At 35.2% G+C, this 13,455-nt stretch overlaps 1 protein-coding gene across 1 annotated transcript in view; it reads right to left on the bottom strand.

The window, feature by feature from the left end:
- The window catches only part of LOC111054083, a gene marked incomplete in the record, with an annotated part of 158,091 nt that overhangs the window by 68,111 nt on the left and 76,525 nt on the right, over nt 1–13,455 (bottom strand). The window contains 5 exon segments of the mRNA XM_039437303.1: nt 1,844–1,916; nt 4,795–4,966; nt 6,466–6,622; nt 9,998–10,312; nt 13,311–13,395. Of these exon segments, the coding sequence (XP_039293237.1) occupies nt 1,844–1,916; nt 4,795–4,966; nt 6,466–6,622; nt 9,998–10,312; nt 13,311–13,395 (802 nt within the window).

Raw genomic sequence — 13,455 nt, 5'->3', positions numbered from 1 at the left:
TCTCTTGATGATGGAAGTGAGTGAGTGAGTTCATGTGTGTGGGACTGTGTCAAAATTATGGTGAACTTTTGTAATCATTCAATCAGTTACTTAGTGCCGGTTGCAGAAAAGCCGGGTTATTTTCAATCCTGATTAATTCCAGTAGATCCATCTTTTTGAAATGGTCTTCTCTGATTTGGTTCACGTGAAGTTGATCAGGATTAAAATTTAACCGGCTTTTGTGCAACTGGGCTTTTGTGAGAGAAATTCTTGCATTCCTCTGGGAATTGATCTCAATTTACTCAATTAGATAGAACAATGAATGTTATTTTAATTTCTTCTTTCGTAATTATTTTTTTATGCTTTTATACTCCAGAGCGAAGCTCGGTCCTCGATATTAAAGATTATCATAGAAACTACGCCCTAAATAGAAATTTACTATCATAGAAATTAACATAGACTACGCCACGTTTCGAATGCCAATTTTCTGACTCCAGCTGTTTAAAGTCTAGAACTTAGCTAAATCCCGAGCTAGGAAACCGGCCCTAAGCCAGCACCCGATCAACATTAGTTTGTAATCAATATCCTTATCCGTCATTTAAACCACGGTATATAGAGGAAGACGGTAGGTGCCACGCCCATGTTTGTGCTAAATTTCCGGTGTAGCTGACGTCATTATAAATCCAATCATCTGTTTAAAAAAAATAGTTTCATGAATTGCCAATAGGTGTTGAAAACCTCGGTTGGTGGCGATGAAGCAATCTAGCTGGCTGGCCACTGCGCATGCTCACACATCTCGTGACCCCTACCGTTTTCATCTAAATACCGTGATTAAAACTATCACCTGGGAGATGTTATCATTTTATTTTTTTTACTAGACTAGCAGGTAACCTAGACTAGCAAGTCAAGGGTCTAATAAATACTTTACAAACTGAAATTTTTGAGAATTCAAATTGAGCCTATAACCCTCCTAGGTAAATAAAAAATGTACATGCCAAATCCCAAGTTGATCAATTGAGTAGTTGTTCAGACTTGAAGATGTGTCATTCGTGAGTTTCCTATTCTGTACGTGTATTAGCCAATTCTTTCCTCTATTATATTATGAATTATATTTCATAAGGAACACGGACAGTGGATTGGAATAGGTGATACCATAGAGAAACAATAGCATATATAAGTAGATACCCCATGTTGGACGTTTATGTCGCAACTTTTACTGTTATCTCAAGCTGAATGAAAAAGACTAAGAAATTGTCAAAAAACCACTGATTTTTCAAAACTATTCCTCACTATTGTCAAAATCAGTGGTTTTTTGACAATTTCTTAGTCTTTTCCATTGAATATGAATAATTACCACAATATCAACTTCTCAACTACACAAAAAGTTATCTCAAGCCAATAGTCCACGTAGTTCTTTCCCGTGAAGCTGTGTGACTCTGGTAGTCTCTCATACTATGCCGCTCATACACTCTTACCCGGTCAAAACAGTAAAAATCGACAATAATTGATAGTAATCAGCTAGAGATAACAGTAAAAGTTGCAACATAACCGCCCTATACCATGGGATATCTACTTTCGCTATTGTATCTCTATGGTGATACTTTGAGTCGTTAGTATTTCTTATGAATGGCATCAATGATTAAATTCGTCAGGCAATTATGAAAGGTCGAAATTGATTTAATTTTGAAGCAACACTGTCCAGGACATTGTAGAGAAAATTGACCACTATTTCTTTAGCAATTTATAGCGATAGTTTCCAACTGATCCAACAGAGAAATACATACAATATTAGGTTATGAATGGGAATTTTGTATTACATTTATTTCAACTTTCTAAGTATTGAAAAGGCAAATAGCATTCTTACTCAGGTACAGGAATCTTCAATTGCCCCTTCATCTCCTCAGCTGTTCTAGTTGTCAAGAGTTTGAGATTTCCCGCTGAAATTTAAATGAAAAATTGAAATTGGTAGATGTATTACACTACCCTCAATAGATAATAGATACATAGTTATGTCAACGAGCATCAGCAAGTTCATTTCTCGAACGAGCGCAGCAAGTTCCTCTCTTTGAATAGAACCCCAAGTTATAGTTCGTTTGTGGGTTTGTATGTTTGACGATAACTTTCGATTGCTCTCATAGATTAAATTTGAATTTCGAATTTCTCTCTTTGAATAGAGACCCAAGTCATAGTCCGTTTGTGGGTTTGTATGTTCGACGATAACTTCCGATTGCTCTCATAGATTAAATTTGAATTTCGAAACATACTCTTTGAACTATTATATACTTTAACTCTTCTTCATCGACAGAATTGTTTCATTTGTATTACTGCTGTTATTAGATTTAAAAAAATGTATTTCTTATTTTTAGAAGTCGTGTCTGGAGCTCAAGGCTTCTTTCTCCATTCATGCCAAAAATATTGTATTTTGATGATTTTTCTTATTTGTCAAAATATTTCTTGTATTTGGCAATAAATTCTTTATATAGACTATACAGTTCATTAGTGAATAAATCGACTCACCCCTTTCGTGCGTTTGAGGATATGACAGGATAATAAATGCAAATTAATTGAGAAAAAAATTGGAAAATTTTCCAAAGAATCTGAAAATAGTGATATTCGCAATATTGGATTTGGAAGAGCTATTCGTTATCTACAGCTATTTTCTAAGTCAATACTATCAAAGAGTAAAATTACAGAAAAATATAGCAGCTGATTCAAATTAGCAAAAGACTCTGAACTATGGCCAATACCTACTATTACTACTAAGTATACTACTATAAGTAATAGTAGGTACTGCTAAGGCCCGCCGCAAAGTAGACCCACGCTAATCCACGAAACGCAACCCACGCCGTGGGATGTTTTGTAAACCATTGCTCCAGACATCTGTGCAATGATAATAATACATACAATGAATAATCCACTTGTCAGCTGATTGATTATGAGTGATTCTATAGCAATGGTTTACAAAACATCCCACGGCGTGGGTTGCGTTTCGTGGATTAGCGTTGGTCTACTTTGCGGCGGGCCCTTACGGCTGTGCAAAGGCTAAAAATAAACTTTCTACTCGTGATATTTTTCAAAGTTTTTCGATTTGTATATCATCAAGCTATCATCAAGTTTTCTCAGGAAAACATTTTTTTCCGATCATTACTTTTTAAGATATGAGCGCCTGAAGTTTGAATTTTTGGGACAGAATATTTCAAATTCGGTAAGATATAAATCCATGAGATTTGGAGGATGGATTCTTCATGATATTGTTGAACTAGTAAAACAAAAATTTTCTGAAAATATCAATTCTTGGAAAAGTTATTCAATTTACAAAAAATAACTTAACTAAAAGTTATTTTTAGTAAATTGAATAACTATCTTAAAAATTGATATTTTCAAAAAAATTTTGTTTTACTAGATCAAAAATACCATGAAGAATCTATCCTCTGAATAGCTTGATGATAATTATACAAATCAAAAAACTTTGAGAACTATCACGAGTAGGAAGTTTATTTTTACTTTCCTTGCTCTATTACCTTATGTAAGGAAAATTGCTTTCTGAAAAAAATTAAGGTACCCCAATTACTATATTTCTATACGTTTCAAGGTCCCCTGAGTCCAAAAAGTGCTTTTTGGGTATTGGTCTGTGTGTGTGTGGTGTGTGGTGTGTGTGGTGTGTGGTGTGTGTGTTGGTGTGTGTGTGTGTGTGTTGTGTGTGTGTGTGTGTGTGGTGTGTGTGTGTGTGGGGGTGTGTGTGTGTGTGGTGTGGTGTTGTGTGTGTGTGTGTGTGTGTGTGTGAGTGTGTGTGTGTGTGTGGTGTGTGTGTGTGTGTGTGGTGTGTGTGTGTGTGTGTGTGTGTGTGTGTGTGTGTGTGTGTGTGTGTGTGTGTGTGTGTGTGTGTGTGTGGTGTGTGCGTCTGTGCGTCTGTGTACACGATATCTCATCTCCCAACTAACGGAATGACTTGAAATTTGAAACTTAAGGTCCTTACACTATAAGGATCCGACATGAACATTTTCGATCAAATGCAATTCAAGATGGCGGCTAAAATGGCGAAGATTTTGTCAAAAACAAGGTTTTTCGCGATTTCCTCGAAAACGGCTCCAACGATTTTGATCAAATTCATAACTAGATAAGTCATTGATAATCTCTATCAACTGCCACATGTCTCATATCTGTAAAAATTCCAGGAGTACTGCACCATCTATGCAAAGTTTGATTTTAGATTTCCAATTATCAGGCTTCAGATACAATTTAAACGAAAAATTTCAAGTCGAAGAGATTGAGCATAAAAATTTCTACAATTAATGTTCAGTAACATTTTCACCTAAAATTGAAAATAAGCCTGAAATTCGAGAAAATAAGATTATTTAATTGCAAACTGTTGGCAACTTTTGATTCCATTAAATCATTCACTATGAAGAAATAGCAGACTTCGTGTGTCTGCAGCGCTATTGTCCTGTCACCAGCTCAGATCATCCTGGCTCAGATCTTAGAAAAGTTGATCAATTTTCATAGCGGCAAGTAAAGTTGTGTGAGTGCTCCACACCAGATTTTGTAGCCTTTGCACAGCCTCAAGGCTCATAATGCAGATACTCGGTTTAAACGTGAAAATGTCAGCTGTTCGTTAAACTCCGTATAAAACACATTTTGATAAATGCAACAATATACACAAGTAAACGTTGTTCAAAGTTGAACGTAGTTACTGTTTCAGCATATGGCCCTTAGCTGGCTATTTCAAGGTTGTGAATACGATAGAATTTATTGAAGTTATGAGTATATTCAACATATTTTATTCCATATTTTATTGATTGAGGAATGTTCACTCACTGTATTTCAAGATCTTGAAATCGACCGGATCAATGTATTTGGTCTCGACAATTTTGGCTGACTTTCCACCAGCTGGCAGATCCAACGGTGTCACTTGCACCCCATCCCTGTACAACACAACCAAAATTCCACCAACGCCCTCCAGAGTTGTTACCACTCTCAGCATAGTGTCCTGAAAGAAGAAATTGTCAATATCAATTATTTATCTAGTGGAATGCCTGGAATCAACTCTACTGGGCTAGGTGCACACCAGTTAGTCAAGAATAAACATGATCAGACACGTTTAGTCACAATACTTAACATAGCTGATTGTGACGCAACTCACACTGATAAGTAATTGCAATTAGACAATCATGTCTTCATAAGCAACTATGTGAAGTATTGTGTCTGATCAACACTCAATCCCTTAGTAGTAGGCCAGAAATTCATAATGAGAGTGATAAGTAGGAAACCAGCTCGACATCATTCCCTCATTCTATTCAGAAATAGAAATATCTTACCATTAAGGTATTTATATTTTCACAAAGTGCTAGAACTATTTTACAAAGAAAGCGGCCAAGATCTCAATGAATTCATCTATGAAGTACGTCACCCAATGCTACGTACAGGAGGGTACTTTATTCCGCCTCGTCCAAGAAAGGAAAAATTCAGGAGATTCTTTCTATATGTCGCTCCTCGTATTTTCAACCTTTTGCCTAGTAAAATAAAGGATGCATTACGCTTGAATAGATTCAGACACTTGACCAAGAGTTGGCTATTGGAGAGGAATGAAGTGGAAACATTGTTTCAATAAATTTTATCTCAGTAGATTATTTTAGTAATTTTATTATGTATGTATGGCATTTCAACACGCTCAAATTACCAGATTGCATTATTTAAGCTCAAGAGTTCAATTCAGCTAAATTTATTTCTTATATAGAAATAAATATTTTATAATTATATAGAAATATTTCAATCTAAACTTGAATATGAATCTGAACTTGAATTCAAGTTCCGATTACATACTGAATCTAAATTTCAATTTGAATTTTTGAGTTTGAGTTCCAATTTGAATTTGAGTCTTCAATGTTTGAATATTTCCTTTTTCAGTGATAATTTTGATATGTGGAACATTTTTCTTTTATGTTTGGTTTTGAAGAATCCAAATTTGAAAACTACTTTGTTGAAATATCCAATGACTGAAAATTTTGTGAAGTGTAGAGCTACAAAACTTGGTGCCGGTTGCACAAAAGCCGGTTAAACTTTGATCGTGATTAATTTCACGAGACCCAATCAGAGAAGCCATCTTCTCAAAAAGGCCTCCTCTGATTGATTTTCATGGAATCAATCACGGTTAAAATTCAACCGGCCTTTCTGCAACCGGGCCTTGACCTATTTTGGACCATGTGTAACCTTATCTGAATTTGGGAGAGGAATAGCACAAGGTTACCTTATTTTTTTTAAGAGTTTATCAGAGATTGACAATGGTGTAATAACCGAAACCGGTCTTTCTAAGTATCAATAAATCAGTGGTTTTTTGACAATTTCTTAGTCTTTCTCATTCTTCTCATTCAATAGTTACCTTATTTCTTGTCTCCCTATCATTTTGATGATGTACTTATTGTATGAATAAATGAAGGGAAGAAAAAATGATAAAGTCTCAATAATTTGGATTTGAATTGGGATACTTACATGATCGTTAACACAGATCCAGACCTCAATTTTTTTGATGATGAGGTATTCGTAGATGGTATCATAGTTCAACTCGTATTTATCATTGTCGAAATATAGCTGCACTTTCGTCAACAGCTTCCTTCCATTTGTGGGATTCCATTCGTCTAGAATGCACCTTGCAAAAATTAAATAAAAATCTTGTTGAATATTTCTTTTCAAGGCCAATGCACATAGCAACAACCGGCAGTGGGTATAGCCTACATGCGGGAGAGAGATATCAAACATCTGAATTGGAAATTTCATTTTAAAAACTATGTAGTCTTATAGGTGTTAAATCATTTAATTGGGCAACGTATTTCAAATTAGAATAGACACTCAACTCTTGCATTTTATTCGACATCTACTCTGAGGGGATAAAGGTAAGGGAGACTCAAAATGGTGTGTGTTAAGCAGAGGCGGCCCTACATGGAGGCGAACAAGGCGGCGCCTGGAGCCCCGCGCTTCCTTGGGGCCCACACAAAAAAAATTAAGAAGGAATTTTAAAATTGAATATTTCAATTCAAAATATCCTATATAATTTTTTGTAAAAATTTGAGAGAAGATAGTTTTGGGCTATGCCTGTTGTCTTCTCTCAATCATAGTATATTTATTATAATTATGATTTGTAATTGTCAATGACATAAATAAATAAATGAATAAATGAAAAAATAAATAAAACTTCGATCCTATGTACAACACTACTAACTTCCTGATTATGATTATTGTTTACTCAAACGCACTTGGAGTGGGTGGGCATTGACTACTGTATTAGCTGCTAGGCTAACTGTAGTTTTGGATAAGGTATGGCTTGTATGTTTTTTTGGAATGTTACAAAGGCTTTATACATTGTCTTCTGCTTCATCTAATAGATGGAGTATTCCAAGAAACAAAACAAATATTACCCTCTATCCATTGAAGCCTCTATCAGAAACTAGATGGAAATGTAGAGTAGAAAGTGTTAAAGCTCTTCGTTATCAACTAAAAGAGATTGCTGAGTGTTTAGAAGAACTTCCAGATTCTACTAATGATTCTGCTACTGCCAGCGAATGTAATAATGTAATACACTCAGAAATGAAATTATTTCGTATGGATGATTTCATACTTTCATTGATTATTTGATACAATTTGTTGGTAAAAATTCAGTTTATTAGTAAAATGTGGCAAAGAGCTGACATGGACCTAGATCAGCAATAAATAAATCACTTCGATAAGTTTCTATCTTGGTTGGCTGAGTACAGAAATAATGGCCTAGTCTCTGCAATGGTCAGTGCAAATGAGATTGTTGAAGAACTTAGTATATCAAAAGAGTTCAAGAAAATCAGAAATAGAAAAAAAAAATCAGCTTTTCTTATGAAGGAGGATATGATATAAGCTCAAATACAGAAGACCTTTTCAGAACAGATTTTTTCTATATTCTCATTGATAAAAATACTGAAAGCACTGAGTTGAGATTTATTGAGCTTAAAAAGTATGAATAGAGATTTGGGTACCGTATCTCTATAGACAAAATTCACTGAAGGACAAATCTGATTTTAAGTTTCTGTAAACAACTTCAAGAGACGCTAACATTTAAGACAGAAACTACATCTAACTCCGACATTGATGGCGAAGAGCTATGTGAAGAATTAAAAATGTACTGCCGAGTCATACCTGTGGACTTTAAAATTAGTGAAGCAGTTAAATTACTGATTGAGAAAAACTTAATCGATGTATATCCTAATACATATGTTGCTCTGCGAATGATGATGATAAATTTATAGTACAAACATATATTGTTAATTGAATCAGCACTTTTTTTCTAAGTGAATAGTTGACAATTATTTATTTTGGATATTAAAAGGGGTCCACCGTTAAACTTCGCCTTGGGCCTAGCAAACTCTAGGGCCGCCTCTGGTGTTAAGTTGAAAACCTATAAAAAGTTATCATTTTTTGTCATAGTCATTCAATTTAAGCTGTTTTACATCCATGAAATCAAGCCGGTAAACAGCCGATTGTAGAACAAATAAAAATATGATTCTCATTACAGCATAATACTATACTGTAATAAAATCATATGTTTTCTTTACAGTCGAGTATGTTTCCTAGTTCCGAATTTGGAACAGCAAAACGGTTCCTGAAGCCGCCTTTTAGCGCTCCAGGTGGAATTTTTGTCATCTACAATCAAGAAATTCCTGATTCGAAACTTGAAAACTTGGTTATGTCAATAGAATGTTGCAAGTCATTCACGTCCAAGTAACTTACACTATTTTTGCTGCATGTAGTAATGTCAGCACAAGCAGGTAATGTTTTCTGTTTCTCAGTTATTCTTTTCAAGATTATTATGACAAGAATGGTGTAATTTAGTTGGATGTGAATGTCTTTTGCAGTGCTCGAATGAAATTCTAGTCTCGACTAGCGCCTCGACTAGAAACATCATTCTCGCCTGCAAAACGGAATTTCCTGTCCTTGTGACTTAAAATACTACAGTATTACATAACCTCTAGACTGTGAATTCCAAATTAAGGTTTAGAGCAGTTTTGGGCAAATGTCTGATGTTTTTACCTGGATTGTATTTGTATATGGATAAATAAAATAAATAAATATAAAATATGAGATAAAAAGAGAAGACAGAATGAGGAGACAGGTGAGGTAGAGAGGACAGGAGAAAGGAAGAAAGAAGGAAAATATGAGGAAGCAGAAGAAGGAGAATAGACATGACAGGCCAATCATAAGCAGGTTCAATATTTTGACGACTTTTGAAACCGATCAATCAATCAGTGTCCTACTAGGACAAGCCTCTAAACTCCCCTTACTCTCTCCTGATTGGTCGACACTTCCGAGTGACTGTTTTCGGATTCGGCCACTAGATAGCACCAGGTGCTGGGTCACTAATTAAGATAATCAATTCTCCGTTTGAATAATCAAACCGGTATTAAAATTTGATAGAAAAAGTAAAATAAGAGAAAGGAGCAGAATATAAACAAGAAGAGGATAATGGGAAGGAAGGAGAAGAAGATGGTGGATAAGAAGGAGAAGATATATGGAGGAACAAACGAAAGGAAAGCAAGGGGACGAACAAGGATAAAGTTATGAGTGAAAGGTTGAAAAAAAGATGATTACGAAGAAGAAGGTAAAGATAATGGATATGAAAAAACCGAAAAGAAGGTATAGAAAAATTAATTATGAAACGTGAGAAGGGAATTAAGAAGGAGGAGTAGCAGAGAAAGATAGAGAAGTACAAAAATAAGTGGAAAATATGAAGGAAGACAGGATGAGAAATAAGTCGAAGAAGGGGACAATGAGAAGGAGAAGAAGAAGGAGAAGAAGAAGAAGAAGAAGAAGAAGAAGAAGAAGAAGAAGAAGAAGAAGAAGAAGAAGAAGAAGAAGAAGAAGAAGAAGAAGAAGAAGAAGAAGAAGAAGAAGAAGAAGAAGACAGGAGTAGGAGAAGAAGGAGAAGTAGAAGAAGAAGAAGAAGAAGAAAAAGAAAAAGAAGTGAGAAGTAGTAGATGAATAAGAAGAAGAATGTACTTACGACATTGAATTCCCTTGGGTTTTGAGCTCTCTCTCCCACTGTGAGCCAACCTTCATTTTGACATCATATTCGTCAGCAATTCTCATGACATTGATATTATTTTCCGTGTATTGAACTGCTCCAGCATCATATGACTGCATATTTGGCAAGCCACCACTCTCAAATTGCTTCTTTATTCGCAGAGCATGCACTCGCAGAATATCCACCGACCATGTCTTTCGATCGTTCTCCTCTTTCTTATTAGCACTTGTCTCTCCATAATTCCGTCTTTTTTCACCTGCTTCCTCAACACCTGTTTCCTCCTGATCTTCGTCACTGGAAATGTTCATTACAAGTATTAGTTATACAAATTTCTGATTAAGTGGCTGTAATTTTAATCGTTTCAATATTCAATATATTCTGGCAGAAAAATACTAATGAATCCATTCATGGATGCAATGAAAACTCCATTATTAAAACTTACCCCGGCTGATGATCGATGCTGTAAGTCAGAGTGATTTCTATCTATAGGTTTGGGTGGTAAAAAGGTAAAGGTAAGAATTAAAGAATAGAGAAATGTAAATGAATCACTTGACCTCTGATGATTTATGATGTAGCCAGGCACTGCAGAGAGTTGTTGAATCATGTAAGGAGTTCTGATTCTCAATTTCACTAGGTATCAATTCACTACTACTTTCGATATAAAAAATACTCAAATTCTCACATGTACTTTAAAATCAATTATTACTCCCTATGATCGGAGACACGGAATTACAATTAATAACTCCCGATAGAAAATAGAAATCAACGAACGAGTCGAACTATCCTGTCAACGAAACCAGCTATGCAAACCGACTGAACTTAAAAAGTACAAGACAAACAATTGAACATTTATTATGCACTATAGTAAGGTCCACGTTATAATGTCAGTATTTGATTAACTTTGATGTTGCTATCCTTGTCTATCATTTGACAAAGCAGTTAGTACTATCATTTTCTAGCTCCGCAACGATGCCAAATCTGTTTTTGACAGTGTTGAAACATAATTAATTAAGGCAGAGAATCGACAATGCTGTTCTCCTATCTTTATCCACTGTCATTTTAGAGTGCACCAGTAGACGGGGAAGATTGGAAACTAACTACTCAGCACCAAACTCCATTAAATTCAAACGGCGTCAACAAGTATAGTCCAGTCAATATAGACATAAAAAAGGGGGTGTGCTTGCAATTTATATTGTAGTTCTGATTTTTTAATATATTATTTGGGTACATAAGAGAAGTCCAGAACCAATTTCTTCATGCAAAATTTCCTTGTGCTAGATACAGGGTGGCCCAAAAACCTCCTATTTTCGGCTCATTTTCCAGTTTTCAGCTATTTCTGCCAAATCTCGTAATCGGACAGAAAAATATGCTTCAGCCTTATTTCTAGATTATGAAATTCTAGATAAAATGAGACCATTCGGAACTCTCTATCTCCAATGAGTACTGAGTTATGATTTTTGAAAAGTGAGTGAAATTTGAAGAAAAAATCAATTTTGATGAATTTTAGTTTTTGATCAACAATATCTTCCGATTGTTACCATCTAGATGTATAATTCAAAATCTATCTGGGCGTATTTTTGTGCTCCACAATCCGAGATCATATAGATTTGTATCTCATATAGATTTTGAGAGGAAGATACCTAGCCAACTATGGTTCCCCATGTAATAGACAGGCAAAGAAGAGAAGAGAGAAGTGATGAGGAAAAAAGGGAAGGGAGAAAAGAGAGGAATAGGTACACAAAATAAAAGTAAGCGACTCCACTGAAAAAAAAAACTTATGAAAAAAATGCTGGAGCAGAAATCTCGAGTCATATATCTAAATGGAAGAAGAAATAATTACTGTATGTCCAGTTTTTTATATCCAGTTTAATACTTCCGCTGATCTTACAGTCAAATTAAATTAAATTTAATTTAATTTCAAAGTTATTTATAGCAGAGCTACATATAGCTCTACTACATAAAATTAGTGTTGAATCTACTTATAGAAGAGCTATATGTAGCTGACAGAGCTATATGTAGCTCAAATTTTATATAGCTCGGTAGTATAGCAGAGCTATATAGCTATATAGCTCGGCAGTATAGCAGAGCTATGTAGCTCTCCAGCTACTTAGTGTAATATAGTCTATAGCTCTAGTGATGTCCACTTTATAATGGCAGTGTTTGATTGGCAATGGTATTGATATCCTTGTCTATCATCTTTGTATCACCTTTCTATAGTGAGTTACACGTTATAATGGCAGTATTTGATTAACATTGGTGTTGCTATCCTTGTCTATCATCTTTGTATCACCTTTCTCTAGTGAGGTACACGTTATAATGGCAGTATTTGATTAAAATTGGTGTTGCTATCCTTGTCTATCATCCTTGAATCATCTGGCTATAGTGGAGTCCACGAAAAAAGTGGACAAAAAGTTTCTGAAACTCAACTTTTGTATTATATTATAGAGTAGCCGTCAGGCTCGCTTCGCTCGCCATATCCGTCTAGCCAGGGGGCTCCACCCCCTGGACCACCGGCTGGATCATCCAAAAATAAGATCAGCAGGCTCGCTTCGCTCGCCTGCATTTTTCATTTGAGCATTTTTATCATATGTTGGGACGATCCAGTCGGGGGCCCAGACTAAACGTCTGGCTAAACGGATATGGCGAGCGAAGCGAGCCCGATGGCTGGTAATATAATATTCCCAGGAATAGCTCTGATTGAAGTAGCAGTGCCCAATCAATTTTTCCGCGATATTCAATCTTCAACTTGGTGCCAACTTAACAAAGTCAACTCAACTTAATGCCAACCTGACAAAATTATTAATTTAGTTACCAGTTATAACTGTTTCGAAGAGGTATTCTCTCTAGATTATAGTTCTATATTAACATTTTATGATATGGACATTTTTCAATTATAATTAAGAGAATAAGAAGAATACACATGCTAAAAGACGAACTTTAAACCCTTAGAAACCACCTAAAATATTGCCAAAAGATTTCTTAGGCGCCTCTAACTGAACATACCGACCAAATTTGAACGTTTTTGGTCCGGTAGATTTTTAGTTCTGCGAGTGAGTGAGTGAGTGAATCAATCAATCAGTCAGTCAGTCAGTGAGTGAGTGCCATTTCGCTTTTATATAGATGTCAAATTAAAAGAAATCGCTAGAATATTATCATGGTACTCAATTTCAATTTCATGATACTTGAGTGAATTCGTATGTTTAAATATGTATATGAGTTTCAATGAGTAGGAGATCAGGATTTGTGAAATAATTCCAGTGCCTTGAACTAATGAGTGAATTTTAAAACTCACATTTCTAATTTCAGCAATGGATGTGGCATTTGGAAAAGTTTGGTATTTCTCAAACTAGAGATCGTTTCCAATGTCATTTCACCATCTGAAAATAATAAATGATGTAAAATCCTGTTAATGCAAAGGAGTAGCTTGATCATCGAAT

The sequence above is a fragment of the Nilaparvata lugens genome, chromosome 11, assembly GCF_014356525.2.
Source record: "Nilaparvata lugens isolate BPH chromosome 11, ASM1435652v1, whole genome shotgun sequence".
In the NCBI taxonomy this organism is placed as follows: Eukaryota; Metazoa; Arthropoda; class Insecta; order Hemiptera; family Delphacidae; genus Nilaparvata; species Nilaparvata lugens.
The sequence above is the reverse complement of the archived record's forward strand: the minus strand, read 5'-3'. Positions and strand labels throughout refer to the sequence as shown.